This window comes from Ornithodoros turicata, chromosome 4 (genome assembly GCF_037126465.1).
Source record: "Ornithodoros turicata isolate Travis chromosome 4, ASM3712646v1, whole genome shotgun sequence".
Lineage (NCBI taxonomy): Eukaryota > Metazoa > Arthropoda > Arachnida > Ixodida > Argasidae > Ornithodoros > Ornithodoros turicata.
In genome coordinates, this window is record NC_088204.1 from 69,669,021 (window position 1) to 69,696,679 (window position 27,659).

Below are 27,659 nucleotides of genomic sequence, written 5' to 3' on the forward strand. Positions count from 1 at the left end.
GTGTGATTGATTCATTGTGAATATAATTTTACATGTGATAATAATTTTTACGTGCAAGTATCAGGCTTTTCCCATTACCAAGTAGCACAAAAAGAGTTTCAAAACCAATACAAGTAGCTTTCCATTCGCAATTACCTTTCCTCACTGGCAGTCTGTACATTCAACAAAGGTGTGAGAAGATGTGGCTTGCAGGCATAGCCAGAGTCTCCAAGGATGATGCCTGGGTACTGCGAATTCTCCAACAAGGTGCCGAATCTGCTATTCTGCAGAATGCGGCTGTCGTGAGTTGACCCAGCCCAGCTTGCCACAATATCGTAGAACTCCAGGTTGGGTCCGGACACAACCTGTTTGGCATTGACAAAAAAAAGATATTAGGGTCACATGACAAAGTAACTGAGAGATGAACTGCACAGCTCTTCTTGTGTGTTCTTTATACAGGGTGTCTTTTTTAGGTGCCACAGATATCTATATATGAGGCACGTAATTGGCATTTACCGTTACGGCACGGCGTCAGAACAGGTCCAAGACGGCACAGTCAGATTACATTAAAAGCCTTGAGACTGTTACTAACGGCATATTCAAATGAAAGCAGTAACCGCGCTATTGAAATGAAAGTACATATCGCTAAGCGTTCGCTGACAGCGGCCAGTGCATACCGCACTTGCGTGCTAAACCACTACTGCTGAAACACATTATTTTAAATACTCACTTGGACATTCACCGAGAAGACTCCTTTCCTGTTGCGAAACAGTTCGGCGTTTTCACCACCGGGACTTTGTATTGGTATGTGTGTCCCATCTATACATCCTGTGACGCCAGGAAAGCCTGCGATCTTGTAGAACTGCAGACGTACGTCTGGAATTTCATCGGGCGTTGGCAGTCTCACATGATCCGGCCGGAGTCTTGCAAGCGCTCTTGACAATGTTGCAATTGCCCGCGACACTGTTGGCTGGCTCACGTTGACGACATCGCCGATTACCATCTGAAACGAGCCCGTGCGATAAAAACGGAGGGCCAAAAGCAACTGGTAAACGGGTGGCAATGGGCTCCCTCGGTTGTTGACACAACTTCGTAGGCCTAGCATTTCCACGAAGTCACATACAAGCTCCTTTGGGAAGCCGTACCTTCTTTCGAAGTCCTGCCGCCCGTACACATCAAAAGGATTGCTCCAGTCACGCAGTCGTTGACACGCTGTGAGGCGTCCTTCCTCTGGTAGCCTGGCAACGTAAAGAGCAAAATCGACGAAATCGTCGTCATCCATGTTTCATGCGCTCGGAACCCTCTCAAGGGCTGGTCGAAGGGTGCTCTGGCGTGCCCTTGAGGGGAAGGGCGCCACTAGGGGCGGCGCCACTGTCTAGTGCGGTTTGGGAATCAACGGAAGGGCCCCTCGAAGTGCACTTGGCATTAGGGAACACTGAGGGCTGACCGGGAATCCGGGGGGTATGTTTTCGCTATGGTAACGATGACGAAAATTTTTAATCGCAACAATAAGTGTCGTCCCGTTCGAAGAAGACGAAGTTGTTCGTCCCCAAATGTTTTGTTACTGCACGTGATCTCGGTCTTTCGGTAGCCATAATGGATGCCATGCAATCACAGGCGAAACGCGTTCGATGACACAGCAAATATATTCCCAGTATGTTCGTCTCGGGGAGATGGTGGGTGAGGGTGTTTTGTAAGCGGTGTGTGGCACCCAGTTTTGCAGCTTTTATTGGTTCTTTTGCCTTTCTTGCAGACAATTTGGAGGGGTGTTGGGGGTGTCTCAGCGGGGTGTAGGGGATGCTTGAAAAATCCCTGCGACCCGATTTTACGGAGCACAAAGTTGAAGCATTTGTTGAAGGTTACCAAGCAAAAAAAAGTGCCTCAACGTCACTTCGGGGATGGTCTCGAAGGTTCTGTGGCAAAGTACAATGCGTGGGCCCGTATTACGGAGTCTTTGTTTGCCGTCTCCGCATCCACCGCTGTCAAATAACGCCGCCATCTTTCTTCGTAAGACTGCTCGGAAGCTCTCGCAGGATTCCGCCGTAAGCTGCGAAGATTTTGCTACGCGCGCCCTTCGTGAATCTACACTTCGTCGTAACTTTCCCGTACGACGGAGATACGACAGATTCCGTCGCGCGAGCTCTTCGTGAATCCGACCCCAGGGGAGGGGGGACTTGGGAGGGCGCAGAGCCGTATATTAAAAAGGAGTCTGGCCATTGGGAGGAGTCACAAACAGAGGCTCGACTTGTCAATCACAGTTTCGCTCCACTGATTGGTTTGCTCTTTATCAAGGGGGTCACCATGACACCTCACTGCCACCCAAAATGACGACGAAAACAAACACAGTGAAGCGGGGATTTCGTGACAAAAAATTTTCACAGACTACTCTGATTTTACGCTGCAAATGTACATCCTCATATACGTTTCTTGGAAATCAGTTTCAACTGATGCTCATCCATCGATATCTAACCGAAAATAATACGTTTTGTCGCCGGTGTTAGGCCTAGTGAACACGGCGATCGCGGCGATCACAACGAAATCATAACAAAAAACGGCGCTGTGCTGTACATCTTATATTTAAGTGCTGGATTTCATGGATATAATCATTCTTGCCTTTTATATTCCAACTAATCATGTAGATTTGCTTAAAAATCATACCGACGACAGAACGTGTCCCAGCAGGTGGTTCTGCCGGCATCGGTGCAACGACGGAAGCAGACGACAACTCTCGACGTGCCTTACGCCCCCTAGGTGGCGTTCATCAAATTTGCACCAAAAATCCCCTAGTTCTGCAGATTGCGAGAGGTATCCATTTAAATACCATCCAATCCACTTGCCACCCAAAATGGCGATGCCCATGCTGGATACGGGGAGAAATAGTGAGGATAGGTTGATTGATAGCGCCCCATATTTTAAGACTTCATTGGTCGGAAAGCTGAAAAAGTGGACGGAGCTTCAGGTATAGGCATGACCCTTTTAGTATACGGCTCTGGGAGGGCAGCGTTACCACAACACAGCTGCCATACTTAGTATGGAAAGCGTTAGAACGGAAGAGGGCCGTACGTCCCCAACATAATAGCCAGTTGCAATACATCGTACGCTATCGCCTTTGCGCACATAGGTGATCGCGTTAGTGGTTCTGCGCACGCGCAAAACATGAAGGGACCTTTGCGCTGTGAACAGATCCACCACGCTATCCCTTGCGTACAGCAAAAGCAATAGCGTATGGTTATCTCACTAATATACAGCCTTCGCGCTTGTTCCCTGGGCTCTTTTATGACAGGTGGCTAAGGGCGATCACAGGATATAAGAGAAGCAGCGTATTGCGGGCGTGCAAAGTCCACTCTCTCAGCCTTTTACAACCTTATGGTAGAGGAGGTTCGGAAATTTTGCTCTGTGTGTTTGTGCGTTTGTAAGCGCGCGCGCACGCGCTCTTGACACCTTCAGTTATAATGCGCGCGAACGCCTATCACCCGAGGAAGAAATCCATCCCACGGTGAGATGCACGTTTCATTTCTCTCTCCCTGGAATTTCAGCTTAAAGGGGCACTAAACTGATGGTCGAACTTTGTCTAAAAAGCTAGAGAGAGTGAACGGAAGGGTTTCACTCTACCTAAATGTGTGGAAGATTCTCTGTAGCTCAAGCGCTTTAACTATTTAAAGAGAAGATCAAAGAGCGAAATCAGTGCAACTCTACCGTTGGTCTAATGCCTCAGCAAATGTCACTCGGCTACAGCGAACGGGGCGTGTCATCCTCGAATGACCAACCAAACTTGGACTCTCATAAGGTCATCCGCCGGGGATAACCTGCCGAACCTGTTTGCTGTCGCATTGTTGCGGCTCCGCGGCCTGCGGAGGAGTCTCACTTGAAATAATAAGTGCGGCTTATAAGGTAATCTTGTTTCTGTTAGTGAAGGCGGCCGGAAGACATAGACAAATAATAAGTTATGGAAGGACATTCCCCGTGAATGTAGCGTAGTGGCTCTGCAGAAAATAAAATAAAAATAAAACACTATTCAAATATGCAGCAAAATAAGTGGTGGCTCGAGCGAAACGTCAAAATGACGTCGCTCCTATTGTTGTAGCAACTTGAAGGGTGGTGCGAATTCTAGAAATAATGCGCAATGCGTTCTGTAATTACTGCGCTACTATGTTGTTGTCGACCTTCATAATTTAAGAAAATATGTTTCAGAGCTAAATGGACATATTCACACTGATACATCATTGCTCTTGTATCGGTTTAGTGGCTCCTTAATTCCACATGCTGGAGAATTGTTCTTAACACATGTGCTTAACAACGGTGTTGTGCGCATTTCCAACGCCGTTTTATAAAAACTTCTTCGTGTGTTCAGCTGTTTTTCCCATCTGGTACACTCAACAGCGCCTCTTGAGTTCTGGGACCAGATTAGTCAGGCCATATCGCTGCCAGGTGGTGATTTGCTTACATTACGTCAACCGTATCATGTCTTTTTGTCCCTGAGCGAACACAGCAGTTTCTTCGTTGGTGTTGGGTGTCTAGTGGCACCATCAAATTGCTTCAGCCACCCTGGCTCCCTCTCTGCGACTCCGATGCGCCTAATACAGGCTGATTGCAGTACGGTTTGCGAGGCCGCACCTTACGTGGCGAATTTCCGCATTCATTATCATTAGTTTATTTGTTGTTGTGGTGGCGATCTCGGTGATGACCACCAATTCCGTGTATCCACGGGTAGGCCCTCACCTAAATCAGTCAACAGTATTACCTAGCGAGAAAACTATGATGTTGAGCGACGCCGCTCTAGTCCATACGTGGTTGAAGTTTGTCTACCTGCGCGTTCTTTCGCTTGCATCGAAATCTAAATCTGAGCACACCAGACACAGTTTTCAGTCTCCCTAAGGGAAAACGGCGTTTCTAAATCATCTGCAATCTGCCACCACGTTGCTGCCGAAGCAGCCCAAATTTACTTAGAGTCGAGTGCAATAAGGGGGGGGGGGATGTGTCTTATCAATGTTCTTTAGTTTCACGACTCTGTTCAAGGTCTTCCAACTACCCGTCCACCCGCATTGCGCTCGAATTTCAGTACATTGCGTTGCTTGGGTGGTGTCCTGTGCCGGGGGGGTCAGCGCGTCCTCAACCCGGGTCAGCAGGCGAGCACGCAATCAACTGCCCCAACGAGGCCGGTCCAGATGTTCCAGAGACCAGATGTAGACCAGATGGAAATTTCGCAACGATGGCATCCATGCATCGATGGCATCGAGCATGAGGTAGCTGTCTAAAACTCAGCGCGCGATTGAGCACGCTGACACGGCTTCACCCGCTACGATAATGGTATTGCCCGTCGCACAAACAGACGAGGGTTGTTTGTGCATCGTCACTGTTTTGAAAATGTTTTCGCATTTCGTTTAGTATTTATATGGTCTGGGATACGGAACAAGAGTTCTAGAGCCACGTCAAAATTGAGAATAGCGAGCGAGATGCTGCCAAGTCAGGCACCCTATTGCCGTGCAGTAAATTGGACATAACACATACTTTGAGCAAAAATGATACGAAAACAAAAAAAGTCAGAGAATGACTAAGAAGGAAGCCAGCTGGTGACTGGAATACATGATGAAAAAACCCCAAGACTTTAGGGAGACGACAAAATCCGGACATATATCCTAGCAAAGATAGATGTAACAGATTTGCGACTAACACAGTGTCGGAACATATATTTTCGCATTATTCCACCCACCTGTTCTGAAAAGGGAGCCGTCCACGTTTCACACCGCGCGGCTCCGCCCTGCTTCAGCTGCGTGTTACCCCTTTAATAAACAAGTAATGCAGTAAGCAACAGATGAGCAGCAGATTCTGGACATAAACGAGTTAGGCAAAAATGATTCCGCAAAACTTTACTGTAGGAACCAGAGCAAGTGCTCACAGTTTTGCTTCCCACGCTGCCACGCCGGGACAACGTATTCTTAGCGCGAGATATAGGCGGTTCCTTTAGCATTTGTTGGTAGAGAGTCTTACGTAATCGCGAGCAACGTGCGATTCTCGTCCCTTATCGTTCGTAGCCAATGAGTGCGCATCTCATTGAATGGGAGCCGCTATACAGCTTATGAGCCAACGACTCCCTATAAGAACTATGCGGCAAACTGGTTTCGAGCGCCTTGCGTGACAGCCGTCGGGCAGCGAGCTTTATTGACATGAGAAGTGCGAGTGTCTTTTTGTGCACTACTGGAACTGTCCCATCGCTAACTGTGCAAACACCTAAAATGACTCTTCACTACCCAAGCAGCACAGAATATTGGACACGTTAGCTGTGCATTCGCGATATGGATCCAATATGGGACTCGTTTTGCCAGTGTCTCCCCCATATTGGCTCAAACTTGGCAATATCGGCCCCATATTGCCAAGTTTGAACCAATATGGCGAAAATCCTGGCAATATGATCCTCATATTGGTACACCCCATAGTGACTGAAAATGCAGAAAATGGCATGTACCCGTGTTGATATACTTGTACGAGTACCAAATTACCAAGCAGCAGCAAGATTGGGCGTTGGGGCGTGTGAAATGCCCAGTTCGTGGTTACATCGAACAACGTCCTGCAGATGATACACATTGTTCGAAACACACTGTTAAAACAGAGCTTCACCACATAGCACGCGCCTAGGCAACCACCATTCCGAATGATAACATTCTGTGTCATGATTCGTTCAAAACAGGGGGAAGAGCCTATCTGGGGCATGCATAATGTGTCCCAGATAATCGCATCCTCTAATTTACAGCAAATAAGTACAGAGAATGATATCATTCGGAATGATGGCTTGCTATAGGAGCGTGCTATGTGGTGAAGTTCTGTTTGTAACAGTGCAGTCAACATATGTGGCAATCCCACTGTAAGGGCCGGGTCCCATAGCTTTATGCGAGCAGCAGCAGCAAAGCAGCAGCGGTGCGGCAGCAGCAACACGGCAACATGGCAGCAGAGCAGCTTTCTGCTGCCGCTGCTCTGCTGCTGGAGGCGTCCCATAGCTTCGTTTTGAATTAGCGGCAGCAGCGGCTTAGGAAACACAAAACGTGTTGGCAACTGTGGCATTGTTTACATTTCGCACATTCCGAAGGCGTACACAGCGGCTAAGCCTTTTAGTGCACACACCTAGGAACGCAATCCTAGGTGAAAGGCGTTTGTGTGAGAGATATATTGTGGATTTGGAGCTCATAAGTGAACTTTGAGATGAGTGTGGTGGTGGTCTGAGCCTCGTATTACCTGACTCTTCGTTGATGTGTAGTCAGTTTCATGACATATTCAACGTAGGTTCGTCCTACTGCTGTGCAGAACAGTCCTTGCTGTGTGGTGTGGAGATTCTTCTACGGGATTTTGTCGTATAAATATTGCCTCGTTACAATAGTATTCGATATTTTGATTTACGGTGACTGTCAAATGCGTACGTTGCTCTTAGTGAAATAAAACTGTCTAACGAAAACAAAGGCCCCTTCTGCTAGTACTCACTGCTTTCTGCCTGTTTTCACAAGGAATGGGTTCATTATCTATCTCTATCGAACCTTTTTTTGTTGTCTGAACGTTGTCTATCTCCATAAAACCCTTTTCAAGGGTCAGTTTCATTTACAACCACCTAGCAAGGTCTTGGAATACCGACCACAAGAAATTTGTTCGGTTTGGTTTTAACACGGCATGGACGTGAAAGTAATTTGCTTGTACGTTATCAGGTCACGGGATTTGAAGTACTTTCCAGAAAACAAGCGAACATGTAGCTACAACTGGTACACAACATATGTATCAAGTAGGTTCGGTCGAACACTTTATTGAACTTTATGAACTGAATTATGTCCTGAAAGCGCACTTCACGCAGTCCCGATGATTGAACACTCGCTCCAAACTACTGGCAATCACAAGCGTATCCAGGTCTTCAGAATCAAATCACAGAACAACCAGAAACAAACCTTCTGCCGTCACTCACCGCCCTGCTAACCCTAAACACCGTCGAACGAAAACAATACCAACCAGCCTCCTGATTGGCCTTCGAGACCGGCTGCTCAGGCTGCAGAGCAACAGGGCAGCACAGCACCAAAAATTCGGATACGAGAGCAGCAGGGAATTTCTGCAGCTCGGCAGCGCTGCTGCTCTCGCCCAGTGCTATGGGACCGCTCGTGTCGCTGCAGCTCTGCTGCTCCGCTGCTGTTGCTGTGCTGCTGCTGCTCAAATCGAGGCTATGGGACCCCGCCTTAACATGCACTGCAACTCAACTTTCCACTTGCTGCGAACAGCCGCCATCTTGCTTCGCGATGCCAATGCCAATCGGTCGAACCGACTGATAGCGAGGTAGTTTGAGTGAAATCACGCCTCCTACAACTAATGCGCGGATCAGACGTTTCATTACGGCTGAAATGTCGCTGGTTCCTCTAATGACAACGGGATTGCGCTAGGCCAAGTAAAACATACAATGTTTGATAGGAAGAGACGTCTCTTCTGTAACGCTACGTGCTTTCAAGTTACTGCAGGCAGTGTGAGTTACTGAGCCGTATGTCCGTCACTGTCACGAAAGCGTTTCGCTCCTTTGTATTCTAGGAGCGGGTTGGAAATGTTTGGTCCGTACACTATTGCGATTCCAATGAAGGCTTCTGAGGGATGTTTGGCATTGGCAGTTCCGTGGGACAGCCTGCCTCCTAGCACTTGTTGATCCCGCTCTTCGTTTTATGGCGTTTTAAATGTGATATGTTTTAATTTCGTTTAATGTTTTAATTAAATAACGATATACGTTTTAAATTTCGCTTGTCCTGTCCTACAGTTGGCAATACGAGTGTCTGGGTCCTTCAGCAAGACGGGCGTTGCACATGTCCTTCGTTTCTAAAGCGATGCAGTGATGTTTTTGTAACGTTATGCGACGTGGATCAATAAAGCGATCTGCAGAAATGAAAAAAAAAAAAAAAAGACGAGAAGTAACATCACTGGTGGCTGCTATACCGTATAATGCTTTTATTATTACACGGACTCCCCGTTGCGGTTATCACAGAAATAGTGGCAATATTGGTGCGAGATCGGCTTGTCAATAAGGGGTGCCCATATTCGTCCAATATAGAGCCTGGTTGCACTCCCTATATTGGTCCCATATGGGCAAACTTGGCAGCCCATATGAGTTCAATATTGGACCGATATTGGCGTGCTGCTTGGGCATATGCACGGCATATATAATGCACTGTGTTCACCTTGCAGTATCTAGTGGTCAAGCGCAGCGCACGTATGACTCAACTGGATATATAGTAGACAGCCGACGTCACAACGTAAGACCCTGGTAAGATTTCAATGGAACACCATAACATGTCCACGCTCTAGCCTGCTCTGGACGCCGTCTTAGGTGCTCGAAACGGGAACTGGGGGATTCTATTTCTGCAGGGCTCGTCGCAATCCTCACAGGGACAAGTAATGAGTTGGCTTCCCATGAATGCTTCAAGACACCCAGAGTAAGCACATCAAACATTGAAGATATTGCAAATCTTTACTTTTCAGAAGAGGAAGAGGATGGGAATCAAGGAGTAGATTCTGTCTAAGGTAAAAAGTCGGGCATATTGGGGACTGGGCAGTTCCTGTGCATATTTCCCTACACTGTTTCTTTCTTCTTTTTTATCGTTCTTAGATTGTCCACCAAACATGAAACATGAAAGACGTCCTTAAATGTTTTTCATGTTCATCTTAACATTTCAATTGTTTAATTATGTCCGCTGTTCACCGCAGACGGAGCCGTTATCGTTTTTCCTTATTATTTCACTTTTTGTGTTGCCATATACTTGGTTTTTCAACTCTTTTGTTAAGACTTAAAACCCAGTGATCCTGGTACAGAACTGCACCCGAAAAAAATATTGACGAGCCTCACGGCCGTGATGCAGACAATGGTACAAGAGAGTCTACATACTTTATTTATACGTCATGGGGGTCCCTGAAAGGTCACCAACTATCGCTAATACCAAAACCATTCATCGACCAATCGACTATAGTTTCTGCAACCATCTTGCCGAGGGAAACGAAACGTGTGGACGAGTATTACGACCTCTTCGACCATACTGAAGGTCTGCTTACAGTTTTCTTTCTGTGGTGCAGGTACGCTGATTTTCACCGAAGATTGCGTACTTTCACTGGCTTTCCCCAAACTTGTACTGGTGTTTTTGCACATGCTGCTCTCGCCGATGCAGGGCTATTCTTCACAGGTGTGTTTACTGGAAATCAGTCACTATCATTTTGTGGATAGTTTCCGCGGAGGTATCCCGAATTCCCACTGTGAAGGATCCACTGGTTCAAAATCCCAATCCCAAATCGTCGCAGTCTAACGCCAACACCGCCCAGAGCACACGCGGGGACCTCTAGTCAACGGTCGTGGGCAAACCTAGGTCCCACTTGGGTCTCACCGTCTACACATCCACCCTGATTGTTTTCACAGTTATTTTCTGTATTGCTGTGCTGTGTATAATATACGTACCATGTCCCCGGCAATTTCCTTTTTTTTTACATTAATGGGCTTCCAAATAGCATAAGGCAGCGAACGAAATCCGAAACCAGACTGCCCAAGACCTCCACCTTGCCGTAGGACCACCCTTTTCTGTGGGATTACCCTTTACATTATGTAAATTTGAAAACTCCATAGGTGGCGATGAGTTTCGATGTAAAGCGTGTAACGCATCGCACACTCTAAAAACAGAGGTGGTTGTGGTGGTGGTGGTGACGAGAAACAGAACTTCACCGCATAGCACGCTGTGCGCCAACCATTGCCACGACTGACATGGTTATCGCTTCTGACCTGAAGAGAGATAAGCGAGGTACACCTTTTTGTATCAATTGTCATATATCGAAATTGATACAAAACAGGCGTAGACCCCCTCTCTGTTCGAATAAGAAGCGATAACCCAATCAGGCGTGGCAATGGTTGGTGCACAGCGTGCTCTTCGGTGAAGTTCTGTTTTTGGAGTGCAACACGCGGGTGACAGGACGCTGTGACTTCTGTAATGCGTTTAGCCGGCATGTGATAAATAGCATCTTCTTGCTTTTCGAAGGAGAGTGACGAAATAGCAAATACTTTTTTCCATTTCAGGCACAAACGATGAGACTGTGTGTTTCCACTGCGGCGGAAAGCTTCTAGGTTGGCAACCCGCTCATGATCCGTACAATGAGCACGCTAGGGTGTATCCCAGCTGCGAGTTCATCCAGACGAAGCTGTGTGAGAACTCCTTCATGATAATATATCCTCTGGCGGAAGAGAGCTTTGAGAGGAGAGAACTTGAATACTAACTCAAATATATTTGCGACAAATAAACCACTTAGTTATCAATTTCAGGTGAGAGATCTCTTGAAAACCGTTTACCACATCGGGACGATGACGTTAGCGAACCAATGACAGAAGGTAGGAATGTGTTATGTTTATTCCGAAGTGCATTGCGTAACTGCAAGCTAGAAGGGTACTGGGATTGAACACAAGGAGTAATTTACACTACCGTGAGAGACGCTCCCCCTGCTAGAAGCCAAGCCTACATTAACCGGCATTAAAGCCTCCCACGAACTCCAACCAAATATATACTGTTGATGCTATATGCACAGCACCACCAGAGACCACGTCCATTGTGCGCAATACGGCTACGAAGCCAAAAGCTGATGACGCGACATGTCTATACCAACGCCGCCTAGTACGCGTGACATTTTCCGCAGTTGCGGTGCGCTACGTCTGCTTAATATCGCCGCATACAAAGACGCAAAACAAGTTACAGGGCAATATGAGATTAAATAATAGCTTAAAGTCACTAAATAGCTTCGCTCATAGCATTCAGTTGTTTTTCCCCGGCCTTGCGCCAACAACAAGCTGGCAACAATGAGAGCGCTGTGCTGCCATTGGATCATAGCAGCTACATGACTCCATTTTGGTTACAGAGCGGTAAAGGCACCACTTCAGTGGTACTTAAAGGCTGTCTGTTGGCGCGTTGGTTGAACTACAGTTGCGTTTTACACTCAACTAGCATTAGTGGTGTTGTGATGGCGCATTCCATTGGCAGAGCGGGGTCAAATTTTTTGCCCCGGGAAGAGACAAACACTAGGCGCGTTTAGGTACATGGGCGCATACGTCGACTGAAAGCAACAGTCGACTGATCGCAAAGATCGACTTGGGACGGTTTACATGGCAGGAAGCGATGCGCCTTAGTCCGCCGGGCAATTCAGTCGACTCAGTCGATGACGGCGCCGCCAAGGCACTAAAGTGGTCACTTTGCAATTGCATACTGTTTTATCAGTTTATGACTACGCCCATAAACATTAAAGCCTTCTACCAACGGCCAAGTCGATGCCCAATGCTGCTGGCTTGAAACACTTGCACCGGCGGGAACGTCAATCGTGTCCGTCGCCATGTTTATTTTCTGTGTTGCGGGCGGAGCACGGCAGCAGATGCGGTTGTGACGTAGCGGAAACCGTCGGCACAGTCGACTTGCCCGGTTGACATGGCAAAGGCGAGACGACTCCAGTCGTCTGATCTACCCCAACGTAGCGACTTATTTCTGCTGCGTCGATGTCCCCTTTAGGTCGATGTAGGCGGATTTACATGGAGAGGGGATCGACCTATGTCGCCTTCATGTAAACCCGTCTACTGTTCCATTGGCAGAATCGTGTCAGACGTTGAATGTTTCATTGGCGGAGCAAGGGCAAAACGTTTGCTCGGAAGAGCAATAGTTTTGGAGCCACGAGACCAAGGCTAGCCCGGGAAAGCACCGGCTCACGCGCTATGCGCAGCGCGTGCTTCGTACCTGGAACGATTGTTAGCATTCAATTGACGAAGCAAACACTGGCATGGACGCACTGGCATGGCAAAACACGCATGCACTCAAACCCTACCCAGCGATGGGCAAAATCTGCTCTCCCAATGGAATACGCCATGAGTATAACGTACGCATATCGTTTGGTCTATACATTGGGGGCCGAGTATATTGGACAGTCATGGAAGTTTCAAGGTCAGGGTGTGTAGGGAAATCCCTGCACGGCGGTCAGCATTCAGACCTCTTGAAGGGAAACGAAACATTCGTTTTCCATGCTCCGAACGGCTTTTATGGCTGAATGCGCAGCAACCGGTCATACCGCGTTGCAGATAGTGTTACGCTTACGCAGGGTACACATAATAATATGTGTACCCTGCGTATGCTGGGTTTACTGGTTCGCCACAGTACGTATCCAAAGAAATTAGTCATGTAAGGTGGAGGAACATACTTTAAATCCATTCGCAATTCGATCCAAACAGGTGATGATGAAGGGTACTACAGCATCCACTCACGCAGTGATGCCAGTATTCCAATAAGGAACCATCACGAAGGTACTCGTGGGCTACAAACCGTTACCGAAGGTATGACAGAGTTATTTGTCTTTGAGGCGCGCGCTAAAATACGTAATAGAAACTATATAAATCCCCTAGAAAAGTTTGGAGTTTCTTCTTCTTGAGTCCATCTGTTTGTGACAATTTTCTTCTTCAATTTCTTTCGGTTCATACAGTTTCTGAGTGAACAAAGTGGCTTTTACAAAAGCAAAGATGCTTGCTCTGGTATGGTTGCGAAATGCATTCCAATGGGGAGTTTTTGTGAATAGTTTTTGGGCAAACAGTTCGCGAACGGCTCGCAAAACAGAGGGTCCCGTTCTGTGGCACTACTCCCTCTCGTTGGTCCGCCGCAGTGCCGTTCGTGAACCGTTCTAGCGAGAACTATTCACTAAAACCCTCTGACACTACGCTTATTATAGAGTAGAGGAATTTGGAGCTACTTGTACGCATACCTCGGCAAAACTCACTCATGAGCATGCTCACTCATGCTCACTCATGCTCATTTTGGAAAATGAGCGGAGCATGAGTGAGCGAACGGACAGCCGGGGACGAGTGAGTGAACATGAGTGAGCAAACAGAGAATTGAGCAGAGGATGAGTGAGCATGAATGAGCAGACAGAGAACTGTGCAGAGGATGAGTGAGCATGAGTGAGCAAACAAAGAGTTGAGCGGATGATGAGTGAGCATGAGTGAGCAAACAAAGAGTTGAGCGGAAGATGAGTGAGCATGAGTGAGCAAGCGGCGAGTTGAGTGAGTGAGCATGAGTGAGCAAACAGCGAGTTGAGTGAGCATGAGTGAGCAAGATCTTCAGGAATACAACTTCTTGATTTCATCTCAGTTCAGCAAGCCGGTCCCCTTTGGTCCTCCGATTTCGTTGATTTTTTTTTTATGCTAAAGCCACACCTCTATGACGAACAGTGCCACTGGTCCGAAACTTGAGATCGCAGCAGTTGCCGAGAAAAAAATTGACGAGCGTGCCTGGGTGGCGTCGTGCGCTTCACAGAATCTTCCTCGGGTGGTACTTTGAGGTCGTCTCATCCGCACCACGAACGCGCTAGAGGAGCGCGGATTATTTTGCGCGTTCTACCGATGCTGGACTACCACATAATTTTAAAAAACGGGCACTTCCTCTCATAAACTGTTCTATAAAAAATCGGGAAAACGCTCGTGAGCACGATTTTGCGCACATTTTAAACTTTTATTACGTAAGAAGTACGCACGGTAGACTTACGAACTCTGCACCAGATGAAAGATAATTAATTGCTCTTTCCAACGACGTATTACGCATAAATGTGAGTGTTACTGGTGAATAGGTAAGATGAGACGAACCATGCTCCCTCCGTGAAAATACGCGAAGTTCGTAGGTCAATTCCTCAAAAACCCCACCTTTAATTTTGGCAAAAAAAAAAAAAAAATTGCATGGAATCCTGATTATATTACCTTTCCAATTGTGTTAAATTTGTGTACTCTAAAAGTTTAGAACCGAAATACCAGCGCGCATAAAGAGAGCATATACAACGCGGCCATGCGGTTCCAACTCCGGCAACCCTCCGGCGTTTGTACTGATCGTGTAGAAGGGAACCTGGCTTTCATCACCTCCTGTGCCTGAGATGGACATTTCGTGCCATATCGTATTTCGACTAAGGACAGGGTGCAAAGAACAAACGTTGCTATCATGTTACGTGCATGAGGAGAGCAGGTACAATGCGGCCCGACGGTTCTATATCTTTCTTTCTTTTGTTTTCTGTTGGCAGGCGCTTAAGATGTGGTCCGTATTTAACTACCTTGAAGCAGGTCAGCTGGCCTAATACATTGATACGCATAGAAGTACAGGAATAATACAACTTTGCAAGCCGATAGAGTGGTTTATTTGGTGACTGGATTTGCTCTTGCTCACCTTTAGAGAGAATTTACGAAAGACACTAAAACAAGAGTAAAATATAGTTACGGTGCATGAAAGAGCCATACATACATTTTAAATACAAAACACAGCTCTGAAAGCGGAATCGGGAACAAATGTCACCTATGTGTGAGCGGCATCACAAACTCATTCTGTTGGAAAACATAGATTTGTATGCACATTCTCCAAAACATCACCAGCCAGACGTAGTGTGCTGATCGTTCGACGTGCTGAAAACACGCAGCTATAACCGAGATTCAAACATGTCCTCGGCGGTTCTTCCTAGCTGAACTCCAGATACTGCATGACTTTCAGATGCTTTGTACCACACATGGGATGAACGGATCCCTGTCACTGGCCGAACCAGTTCCCATTCATCCTTCTTCGAATTTCGAAAGGCTGCAACCTGAGCTGACGGAATGTGCAGCAGTTCCGTGGCGTGTTCCTTCTTTTTGAGAGCGCACACAAAATCTCCAGCGGTTTGAATAGCTTCAGCAGGTGGACATCGCAAGTTATCCAAGCTTGCTATATGTTTCAAAGAGCCCCCGACCCCATCGTACGCATTTTTACATGGCCACTGGCAGAGAAAATCCATCGCAGCAACAAGTTGTTTTTCCCCATTTCATAGAGCTGGTACCTGTTCTTAAAGTGCGCTGCAGCACCGTCGGACACGTATATCACATGGGAAAACACGGGCAGTATGTCTTGTATAGCTTCGGTTATGTTTTGGAGGGCAAGAAGGGCATGTGCAGTATCGTGAGATAGGTCGTCACTCACTGTTGCGAAACTATTTGTCGAAGACATGGTGGTTACAACACAGGTGAATAAGGATATTTGATCCGTCTTCCAATAGCGCCCTTGGACCTCACTTGAGAAGTTGACTCTCCAGTTTTCTGCAAAATCGAAGTGCATGACGGCATGTCTTGGATCCACGAAGGCCTTCTCGTTCCAAATGGCGCATGTTGTATGTTGTATGTTGTATATATATATATTCATGCTTGGTGTACAGATCAGCACATTTCCTGACCGCCTTCAGGAATACCGATGCCTTTAGCGTCTTGCTAATGAGGGCACCAGATTCCCAGAGAGCCATATCAACGTCGTCGGCACGGTCCATCCTTAGCTTCTGTAGGTTGATCCTTTTGGCCCCTTGACAACTGCGACACTCTTGCAAAAAGCATGTCCTTTGTGGGTCAGGACATACAGACATCGCATTCAGTTGGTCTCTGCTTAGCTGGATGGATGACGCACTGTTTATGGCCGCGATGATCAAATCAAAGTTTGCGCAGTACAAACACACGCACTGTTCCGGACGTGGGTCTGTGCGAACCCACTTTGGCCGAAGTGTGTAGAACTTCGTCAGTCCTATATTGATGTCCGGATGAGCGCTCTTGAACAGGCTAAACGTTTCCCGTATTAAACGAGTCATAAAGCGCTTTGCAACAGCGACTCTCTTCCCGTCTCTGGTGACACGAATTATGTATTTTTTGTTGGGACTTTGGACAGAACAGTCCTTTTTGTCTTCAAGATAGTACCGGAGTGCAACCTGTACGTCGTTCTCGCTGACAGGATGCCCACTATACTTGTCCGGCATCGCCCACACGCCCTGCTTCCCTCTCAGACTTTTTGATTTTTCTATCACATATTTCGTTGCATCCGGGATCAGTGCTACTATTTCTTTTTTCGTCATGTTTTCAGGAAGAAGCGTAAGAATCTGGCATCTTTCTTGATTGGAGGTGCACTTCTGATAAGCGGCCCTGATGTTGCGCAAAAGGCTAGAACATCTCGTGCAGTCTGTTCCGGAGGTGGTCGGTTCGTCTACGTCATATGCATCACGTATTCTGCGCTATTGACCTGCTCAATGCGCCGCCAACTTCTCTCCGTTTCCGTGACGCATACGACGGCATTTGTTTCCTTTTGAGAGACGCCGGCTGCCGCAGCGGAGTTACGTCGATATTTGCCGTCGAAATACTCTGATTAATTTCTTCAATAATATCCTTGCTCTGAACATAGTCTGTGTCAGATACAGCAACGGGCGAGGACTGCGATAGACCACTAATTGCTGAACGAAAGTACGCAGCACAATTCTTACATTTTGGGCACAAAGTTTGGGTGAAAGATAATATAGCCTCCGCGTCACGCAATCTGATACCAAAGTTTCTTCTTTGCAGCCTGTCCGTAGTCGAAATACGATATGGCATGAAATCTCCATCATAGGCACAACAGGTGATGAAATGGAGTGTAGCATAGATGCGTGGAAGTCAGGTTCCCTTCTACACGATCAGCAGAAACGCCGGAGGGTGGCCGGAGTTGGAACCGCATGGCCGCGTTCTACATGCTCTCCTTATGCGCGCTGGCATTTCGGTTCTAAACTTTGAGAATACACAAATTTTACACCATTGGTAATATAATCAGGATTCCATGCAATTTTTTTTGCCAAAATTATAGGTGGGGTTTTTGAGGAATTGACCTACGAACGTCGCGCATTTCCACGGATCGAGCATGGTTCGTCTCATTCTACCTATTCTCCAGTAACACTCACATTTACGCGTAATACGTCGTTGGAAAGAGCAATTAATTATCTTTCAATTGGAGCAGAGTTTGTAATTCTACCATGCGTACTTCTTCCGTAATAAAAGTTGAAAATGTGCGCAAAATCGCGCTCACGAGCGTTTTCGCGATTTTTTATAGAACAGTTCGTGAGAGGAAATGCCCGTTTTTTAAAATTATGTCGTAGTCCGGCATCTGTAGAATGCGCAAAAAAAATCGCGCTCCTCTAGCGCGTTCGTGGTGCGGACAAGACGGCCTCAAAGTACCACCCGAGGAAGATTCTGTGAAGCGCACGACGCCACCCAAGCACGCTCGTCAATTTTTTTCTCGGCAACTGCTGCGATCTCAAGTTTCGGACCAGTGGCACTGTTCATCATAGAGGTGTGGCTTTGGCATAAAAAAGAATCTACGAAATCGGAGGACCAAAGGGGACCGGCTTCCGTGAACTGAGATGAAAGAGTTGACTCTCCCACCTGCTGCCACTGTGGCGCTCTTGAGGATCTGAAGCACATTCTTCTTCATTGCCCCCACTACCAACTTTCCCGAACCGCACTGTCCGAGTCCCTTAGTCAGCTGGACTCTCGCCCCTTCTCCCTATCGAAATTGCTTGGTCCCTTGCCCAATCCAGTCCAGCAATGATCTGCACTCGAAGCTCTTTTGACATTTCTGGGCACCATCGGGCTTCGATCGTTATTGTGAAGGGGCTCCTTATTTTATTCCCCATCAGAGGTCGGCACTTTGGACCGACGCTCACTCATGCTCATTTTAAAAAATGAATAAAAGTACGGGACTTCACTGTTGCATAGTCTAGAAAACCTCGTCATAAACATTGGGGAGTGAGGCTAACACCCCTCCACGACGGAAGTGCACGCAACACCCTTAATTACATACAATCATGGAAGTCGCTGCAACGCCTTTTCCGTAGGCGATGGTGTCCGAGTCCGAGCACCATTTGACTCCCTTTTGACATTCTTTTTCCTAAGAGTGTAGCCCATTACATTTTGGTGATAAGCGTCCTGCATCAGAGGCGTAGCCAGAAAAAAAAAAAAAAAAAATTGGAAGGTTTATATGGGAGGGAAGGATTTCTCTCTCTCTCTTACGTCTCCGAAATGTACTACCAGAGGTGCGGTTTCGGGAGAAGGCTTCAGCCCCCCCCCCCCCCCCTGTCGCTACTCCTCTGTCCTGCATTGCTCTATAACCTGTATTCCGCAAGATTACCACCGCCCCAACAGGAGCGATATCTCCCGAGTTCCGACCACAGCCCTCGTACCTACGTGTAATACAAGTTTTCCTGTGCAGGTGAGCATGAGTGAGCACCCTGAAGAAGGTGAGCATGAGAGAGCGAGCGATGAACATGTGAGTGTGCATGAGTGAGCGGGCAATGAACTCAGCTGCCTGTGAGTGAGCATGAGTGGGCGAGGGATGAGCTCAGCTGCCGTTGAGTGAGTATGAGTGAGCGAGCGATGAGCTGAGCTACCCTTGAGTGAGCATGAGTGAGCGAGCAATGAGCTGAGCTTCCAGTGAGTGAGCATGAGTGAGCGGGCGATGAGCTGATCTGCCGGTGAGTGAGCATGAGTGAGCAGGCGATGAGCTGAGCTGCCGGTGAGTGAGCATGAGTGAGCGGGCAATGAGTCGAGTTGCTGGTGAGTGAGCATGAGTGAGCGGCGGTTCAAAGTGCCGACCTCTGCTTGTACGTATATTCCAAATTGAGGTTACATAAAAATCTATATAGACTCCGCAGCTCCATAAAGTTTCGATAATTCAATTTCAATAATTCAAGTTTCATAATTTCAATTCAGTCAGATACACATGTGAACTTATGTACTCTGTGTAAGTTGAACTTTCGCGCATGACAGGGGAAAATGGGCGGGGAAATCACGTGGGTAGCGTTCCTCCACTCACCCGTCGGCGCGGTGTAACCAACATGCTCGATCTTATGGTTGCGGTAACTTCGTTGCTCCCTTTCCATGTGAACCGACCCACATGGGCTCTCCGCGCCCAGTTTGTTGTGCTGCGCGGGGGTGGGGGTGGGGGCAAATATTGTGTCGCGCTATGCTATACGTCAGGGGCTGACGGAAAGGGGGGAACTGAGGAGCTGCGCAGAAGCGTTGCCTACTTCCAGAGCGTATTAACAGTTTTCGTGATTATTGTTCACTGCATCGGATAATGAAGAGCGTTAGTCCACCGTTCATAAAGTCACCGTGAACTTAACGTACCTACCGGAACCAATAGCAGCGTGCATGACTCAGAATCTTATCCACTCATTGGGTGCGGTGGACATCGAGAGCTACGTCATCAGCAGTCTACTAACACTCTCTGATGCTCATTACATCATTTCAGATACTACAATGCATGCACAACAGTCACCGTTTCGTGCACCAGACGTGTGCGGTTATAATAACGCAGCGCCCGAGCCTGGAGGGAACGTGCACAGAAAGAACCGATACACTGTACCACATTCGAGGCCTGCTTTCCCGCAGTACGCCACATTAGCGAGCAGGGAAGATTCCTTCCTCACCTACCCCAGTGGTGCAAAAGGAAACCGAGAAAAGATGGCAAAATCTGGCTTTTTCTACACAGGTAAGGTAGTTTCTATTTTGACTTTCACTTTTACTAGGATTCCTTCTGGGGGAATAATTTCCTGCTCACCGTGTAGGACTGTGGCGTTGAAAGTACAATTGCTACCAAGAATATGTGATTCAAGTGTTTATACTGTAGAACCAGAGGGTTGTCCAATGACTCCTAGCTACACAGAAGGCAATACCTTAGGCCGGAGTCACAGTGGTTATACACGTGCTCCAAACATGTATGGCAACATGTCTTCAAACATGTATGGCGCATGTATAATGCTCGGTCACACTGGTTATACAATTCTTGTTTGACAACATTGTTTGGTCCAAACGCTTGTATGATTATACATAGTCTCAAAGATATGTTGTTCAAACATCAGTCACACTGGTTATACAACTTAGTTAGTGGGAGTAGCTGAAACCGTGATGTATGGCACACGTCAGTGTCACGGTAACCAGCCGAGGAGTTTATATAGCTTCCATTCGCGGAAATCGCAATTCAAAATGTACGAAGACGACGAAGACGTGACTGCACTGGCTGATTTTCGATTGTTTCATGCGGAAGCAAAGAGGTCGCCATTTTGAACGTACGTGCAACACAATGTCGCGAACGCTGATTTACAACTTACTCGTGCAAAATAACTCACGCGCATCACGACGTCGTTGACACTGACTCGTGCAAACGAAAATCTGTCCCTTCTATGTTGTTCCAGCCTCAGAACATCAGTTTCTCTGTCGTGGCAAATACGCCCGTTTATACAACTTGTCCATCAGCGTTTTTCGGCAGTGCCCAAATACATCGTCGTGTGTTCGACAACATGTTGTCAAACATAGTCAGAGCGCTTGCTTGTATGACGGCACGGTCACACTGGTTATACACTCGTGTTTCAAAACATGTTTTGCCGGTGTTTAAGCGTGTTAAGCGGCGTTTAACCAGTGTGACTCCGGCCTATGCTTGTGCGCGTCAGTCCAATCTTCATTATCGTCGTCATTATGTCGTTGCGTGTCTTTTCGTTTTCGTTTTTCTTTATATTCAAGGTAATAAAGCGCCTGGTGCTAAATCTTCCAGATCCCCCATAGCAACATGCTGCAACAGCGGCAGGCAAACCGCTCGGAAATATCACACTACCATCATCTCTGCAATGCGATTTCAGTTTGGTTCCAGTCAAGAACGACGAAGGTTGTGCACTCAATCTCTGTTCATGGCTGTATTCTCGTGGCAGGGAGGAAGAGTCCTTGCTCCACAGGCTTCGACTGAACGTGGCGCGGACTCCACTGCTCCTCTTTAAGATGGGCCACCTTTCGTCACCCAAATGCCCCACCTGTCACGTTGAAGGAGACATTCCCGCACCTGCTGCTCCACTGCACCCGTTACCTCCGACATGGTGTTCCCCTATGGTCGCGCACCGCGCGCCTAAGGATTTCAGGTTTTTCCCTAGCTACGCTGCTACGCCCCACACAACATAGTCAGGTGGCAAAGGCACTTGTTCAGTTCCTGCGGATCTGTGGCCTTCTGGGACAACTGTGATCAATTTCGTGTTTGTTTTCCGTCGTTTGTTTGTTTTTCTTTTAGTCTTTCTTGTTTTCCTTTCTTTCCTCCTGTTTTTCCTGGGAAGCGCAAACACTGAGAAGAAGGTTGAAGTAGGCCGAATATGTTGGCGCACAACGCGGTTTATTGTGGCAACCCCGGACATAAGAAGGAAATGCAAATACTCTTCATGCGCAGTCCGGATAGAGAAACCAACCGGAGATACCAAAGCATATTGCAACGTAACGGGTGTTGCATGCATCACTTCGCCCATAATTTGCCACGAGCACTCGTGCTACGGTCAATCTGGACATTTCTCTGAAATTGTGGCCTACGAAGACGGTTTTGGCATGGCGCCGCATGACGTTTGGGGTGCACCAAATGTAAAAGCAGCGATGGCACTTGCTACGTGAGTGTTCCAGGTAGGGACTGATGTCAACTAACCCTTCAGCCCAAGAAAAAGAAAAGGCAGAAAGGCTACGGCACTAATGCAGATACGCTGGCGCGCCGCGAGACTGTCTCGAGAATACAGTCCCCGAGCCTTTCAGGTTGGTGCGCAAAGACGGGTTAACTTTTATGAAGGAACGCCCAGGCCTATGGAAATGTGAATGTGGATGAATTGCTGAAGAAGTGAGAAGTCCATCTTATCAGCCTTGGATTGAGAAGAAATCTAGATAAAAACTGAGCGCATGGAGTAGCCGCCCATAGTGCATACTTGCATTGCATTGAATTGCTTTTGTGTGTGGATTAAGATTTCATGTAATTGCACAGGAATTCAGGACCGTACAACATGCTTCCAGTGCGGTAACTCCCTCTGTAGTTGGGTCGACGAAGACGATCCTTTGGTTGAACACGCCAGATGGTTCCCGGACTGCTCATACGTTGAACTTAAGCTCGGCGAGGAGGCAATCAGCAACGTCGTAGAAACCCATAGAAACCTCCTCGCAGAGGTCAGTTGCTTTGATTCAGCTTGAATTCAACTGTTAATAAATCATATTAAAAGCCAGTAATCGCGAGACTCGTACACACAACGACTCGTACTGACTAACAACTTTGGAGATGAACGAAAACCCTCAGTTGTTAGTCAGCGCTCGTTGTGCGGACGTATCTCTTCTCTCCGTCCAGTTTTGAGCCCAGTTTTTCCCGGTTCAAGGCGTAATAAGTTGCCCACGTCACTGCGAGTGACGTCAAGTTATGTCAATATGCGAACAGATAAACATAGCACACAGGGCGATTTTTTATCCTTCACAACATTTTTGTACAGAATACGGTCGGTGCGGTTTCGGGTGATGAACATTGCAACATTTCGTGATGGGTGATGCACGTGCGCGATTTCCGATTATTTAGAATGGAATGGCTTTCAACGAGGATTGTCTCCCATTATCCTATCCCACTTTTGCCCGAAACCCCCTTTCATTAGGGAATTCGGGTATTCCTTAATTAATTATTTAGCTATGGCTAATTAATGAATTTTACGTAATTGTTCACCTTATAGTTGCACACTTTCTCCGAGAATATGTTTGCTTGGCCGTGTAACTCAACCGAAGAAACGATATCGATCCTGCTCTCCAATGCTTTCTTATATTTAAAAAAATCTGTAAATGATAAGAAAGAACGCCCGTATATTGCATGACCCGGTAATCTTTCACTGCAAAGCGATGCACATATATATACGAAACCTCGGATACTGAGAACAGCTTGCACATTTAAGAGCACACTCACTGTGGTACTTTCTGTTACAGCGGCAAGCAAGAGAACAGAGTCTGAGTGACCACCTAACAGAACCCATTTTGCGGGACCTCATGCGGGCACCGTTGGTTCATCGCCTTCTGCAGCAAAGTATCGACCCTAGCATCATGGAGTTGGCCATCCGAAAAAGGCTGAATGACACAGGGATGATCGACGTGCTGGAGGAACGAGACTTGCGGAGTGCTCTGGCAGACGTCGTTTCTTTGCCAGAGAACGTCAAGGCAAAGGAAGTCTCCCGTAAGTAAGGACATATGCCTCGTGGCGTATCTACGGAGATCTGAGTCCCTGTCCACGCACATATCGAGGACAGCGTTTGTCAGGCTGCTAATTATTTCAGTGAGAACCACAGAGCTACAACGCATGCAGATAGCTCACGAGAAGCCTTCCTGGCTTTTGCTCCCTTACAACTTTCTTGATAATGCCGTTGAAGTCTTTTTTTTTCTTCTTCTTTTTGCTTCTTCTCTTTAAAGACTGAGGAGAGCAAGATCGCAAAGTCTGTCCTTGAACTCCTTGGGCGAACTTCGACGTAGCCATCGTCGTCTTTAAATTGAAAGTTAGCGCTCTCCAAAGCCGCTTTGATAGAGTCGTGGAGAATCACGGTGAGGTTGCCCACCTGTGTGAGGCCGACAACGGTGATCCCTTTCCCCATCACCATCACCATCACCACCACCACCACGGGCCGAGGTGATGCATTTAACGCACATTATGGGACACACGCAAACACAAGTTGAGAATCGGGCCCCTGGACCATTGATGACCTCAAATACGAAGGTATTAATTTTAGTTTACTAAATGAACGCTCACAGCCAGCATTCGAAACTACATCGTTAGCATGATCTGGACAGCAATGCGAAGTTTCGGGAAGACATGCTCACCTCCATAGAAATCAATGAATTCAAGAAGCTCTTTGGGTCTCACTACATGGGTTTCGGCGCTCCTAGAGAACAACGTTCTGCAATTTATTCGTACAGCTCCTGGCCGTTCAACATCGGAGCTCTAACGTTAGCCGAAATAAATTTATTCTTTAGAGCCTGTCTCTCGGCTCTGTAGCACAGGCGACCAACGCCAAGAAGAAATCCAAGCAGGGCACCAGGGTCATGTAAACGAGTAAACCCATCGCGAATTTGTCTCTCAACGTGGTCGACAGTTTGCTTCATGGTCCTTTCCATTTCTAAATTAGCTGTTAGTGGATCATCTGTCGATTCCTCATCAGATATCCGCTTCTTTGGCCTCTGACGTCCTTCGACTTGTATATTCCACTCTAGACAGAGAACAACCCCTTCTTGAAGCGACTCACTGACTAGCCATTCTCTTTCCCTGTGAAAGTAGTCCATGAGAGCTTTCAGGTCCTGGGAGCATCGGTGAGGTTCATCTTTGCACATTGCAACCTCTTTTGGACGGGGTCAGTGCGTACGAGCAGATAATTCCAAAATACGGACAATATAAGAAAGTCGATTGGTGTAGAGATTTATGCAGATGCAGATAACACTAGAAAAAAGTTGGAGAGGGGAGAACGCACTGGGCCGACCTCGGGCAGGATTGTGCCGACGTCCGTCTGGGGGCTCTGCTGGAAAACCTAGGGGAAAACCTCTGACAGCGCCAGTGGCGTTATGATTTTAACCGACCACCTCCAATTCTTGAGCATGACCTTGGAATCACCAGCAAGGGAGCGGATGCCGTGCACTTGGTAACGCTCTTGGTGGTGGTGGTCGATGCGTGGATTAATCCCCATACCTGAAGTTGGTCCAACATGCGCCGGATTTCCGCGCACGCGAGTTTGTATACGCTGCGCTCGCCAAGGACGATCTGTTGAACAAATTGCATCATGCTACCTAGTTCCTGCCTTCCCTTTCCTTGTTTTTGTATTTACTTTCGCTCTCTTTTTGACATCGCCGATGGTCTCAATCAGGGTACAGATGACGGCGCAGCGCATATGTCGAGGCTGTCAATAGCGATATTGTGAGGCGGATTTACGGTTGCACCCACCTTCAGGGACACCGACTAAACACCCGTATCGCGATCATCACTGCCTGCGTCTTCAGAATGAATATATCTGATCGAGTAATTATTCTGGGATTGCAGTGAATTTATTTAGGGATGACAAGAGTGTTTACCTCACTGGGGCTTCTTCGCACTTTTCAGTGACAGAGACTGGAAATTTGAGCAAGTGCGTCATTTGCACAACCGCCTACCGGAACTGCATCTTTCTTCCTTGCAGTCATCTTGTCACTTGTACAGATTGCGCAGCACAGTGCCCTGCTTGCCCCGCTTGCAAACGGCAGGTCGCCACACGAAGGAATGTCTTCTTGGCCTGAAGCAGTTGTTCTCGATGTCGCTGCATTTGAAACAAACTCATTTGGTGTGCTGATGTAATGTACAGCCTCTTGTGCAAGATACTTCGAGATGCTTCGCATCTCTTTTATCTGGATGTCTGCTCCTCTATTGCAGAGCAGTCTGTCTGCCAGTGTTGCGGCATGCTACTCGCGGTGATGACGCTGTCCTGCGCCGACTTCACAGGGAATTATGCCGATATTTGCTTCACAGTGTGTCTGAAAAACCCAGGGAAAACGCCCAGACAGCAAAGCCGGTGCTCGGATTCGAAGCCGTGTCACCTCCACGATTAATGATTTTTATTCGACGGTTGAGCAACAGATGGCCAAGAACGTCTGCCTGCTCAGAGATGACAGAAGTGAAAACGGGATGTCTATAGGCCTCATAGTTTTTAATGAAAAATCTGTGTCGAAAAACAGACACCCTGCACACACACACACATATATATATATATATGTTTGTAAGTCAAACGTCGCCATGCCAGTACTGGACCGCTGTTTCGGCCTTATTGGGTCTCGTCAGCCGTACGCAGGCAGGCAACGTTTGAGCGGATGGCGTCAGAAGGTCACGTAACACGTGATTCCTCCCGTCAGGGTGAGCTAAGTCACCATTGAAAGCCCAGTGCAAAGCCAGTGAAATATACTAGGAGAAGAAAAATAGCCGGACCTTTTTGGCTGCACGTATAGCATATGTTTGTAAGTCAAACGTAAAGTCAGAGTTGAAATAAACGAATGCGATTGACCACGAAAAATAAAGATATTCAATAAGGATCAGAAGTGGAGACAGTGCTTCTACAGGACAAGGTATAAAAAGGGAACTTTATTAAAAGCTAAGAGGGGGTATTCGACGTTTCGACAGCAGCGCTGTCTTCAACAGGAATGGGATACGGTGACGCAAGACAATTCCAAAGAATGAGAGGGGAATATGTACAAGGGGAGAGGGCAGCACACGTGCTTTGTCAAACAAAGGTAAAAGGGTACAATGAATCACAGGCAGTCATGTTCTTCGCCGGAATGCAATGATTTCCTGGGGTGACCAACCGGGGAGTCTGAAAGAGATACCAAAGAGTGCATGTATTCTGAGAGAATTAGGAATTTAGGTTGCGAACAGTTGAGAGGACCCCAGGGTCCTTGTTAATCTGGCTTTTAAATGTGTAAATCAGGGACGGTTCTCTTTGTTCTCAAAGGCGTGGGGATGGAAAACCCAATTGCAGAACGAAAATGGCTATGTCGTTAATTGAGTGGCCGGGTTTACTAAAATGTTGAGACATTGGCAGATTAGTTTTTTTTATACGTCAGACCTGTGGTTGTTGAATAGGATTCTGAAGGATGTAGCTGTTTGACCGATATATTGGGCCTTGCACTCATTACATTGAAGGAGATAAAGGACGATAGAAGAGGTCACAGTTAAATGGACCATTAATTTTTGTGCAATAGTTAGAATTTGGGCTTTCTACTATCGGATGAGTTTTCATCAATTTACAGATCTGGCATCTGCGTCCGTTGCATGGTTGACAACCGTTATGTCCCGACGGCTTGTTTAACTTGGCGTTCACAAGTCTATCTTCGTTCTTCCTTGCTCGGCGATAAGTAACGCGGGGGGGGGGGGGGGGTTGCGGAAACACCTGACTCATACGATGAGATTGGGGGACGATTGCATAGTGCCGTTTGAGTATGCGGTTTACGTCCGGGGCATAACCGTTGAAGCTAATAGTAAGGTTTAGAGAGTTTTAGTGTACCG

At 47.2% G+C, this 27,659-nt stretch overlaps 2 protein-coding genes across 7 annotated transcripts in view; one reads left to right on the plus strand and one right to left on the minus strand.

Moving 5' to 3' along the window:
* Positions 1 to 5,759, minus strand: part of LOC135391789 (putative nuclease HARBI1) — a 7,455-nt gene extending 1,696 nt beyond the window's left edge. Inside the window, exons 1-4 of one of the 3 annotated variants that reach the window (XM_064622242.1) lie at positions 5,690 to 5,759; positions 1,125 to 1,217; positions 710 to 982; positions 136 to 344 (exon numbers count right to left, since the gene is read on the minus strand). In XM_064622242.1, the coding sequence (XP_064478312.1) occupies positions 136 to 344; positions 710 to 982 (482 nt within the window). In that variant the 5' untranslated portion in view covers positions 1,125 to 1,217; positions 5,690 to 5,759. Of the gene's footprint in view, positions 1 to 135; positions 345 to 709; positions 1,099 to 1,124; positions 1,248 to 5,689 lie in introns of those variants that run through there. The other 2 variants (XM_064622243.1, XM_064622241.1) reach the window with 2 other exon arrangements.
* Positions 3,366 to 26,692, plus strand: LOC135391788 (baculoviral IAP repeat-containing protein 3-like). 4 transcript variants are annotated; one of them, XM_064622238.1, is made up of 11 exons: positions 3,366 to 3,475; positions 9,172 to 9,250; positions 9,314 to 9,419; positions 10,054 to 10,160; positions 11,039 to 11,164; positions 11,282 to 11,347; positions 13,220 to 13,321; positions 20,082 to 20,321; positions 22,611 to 22,789; positions 23,582 to 23,825; positions 26,037 to 26,691. In XM_064622238.1, the coding sequence occupies exons 3-11, from the start codon at positions 9,382 to 9,384 to the stop codon at positions 26,210 to 26,212; spliced, it is 1,278 nt and encodes a 425-aa protein (XP_064478308.1). In that variant the 5' UTR covers positions 3,366 to 3,475; positions 9,172 to 9,250; positions 9,314 to 9,381; the 3' UTR covers positions 26,213 to 26,691. The 4 variants fall into 4 exon arrangements, with proteins under 4 accessions (XP_064478308.1, XP_064478310.1, XP_064478307.1 ...); XM_064622237.1 differs by having other exon boundaries at positions 3,367 to 3,475; positions 9,352 to 9,419; positions 26,037 to 26,690; XM_064622239.1 differs by lacking the exon at positions 26,037 to 26,691 and adding an exon at positions 25,731 to 26,007 and having other exon boundaries at positions 3,367 to 3,475; positions 9,352 to 9,419.
* Positions 26,693 to 27,659: the final 967 nt, after the last annotated feature.

Bases quoted from the DNA above. Each gene is read 5' to 3' on its own strand.
- LOC135391788 (XM_064622238.1), top strand. From the start codon at position 9,382: ATGAGTTGGCTTCCCATGAATGCTTCAAGACACCCAGA. The intron at 11,348-13,219 runs GTAGGAATGTGT...CGATCCAAACAG, and splicing joins TAGCGAACCAATGACAGAAG to GTGATGATGAAGGGTACTAC. The intron at 13,322-20,081 runs GTATGACAGAGT...ACATCATTTCAG, and splicing joins GCTACAAACCGTTACCGAAG to ATACTACAATGCATGCACAA.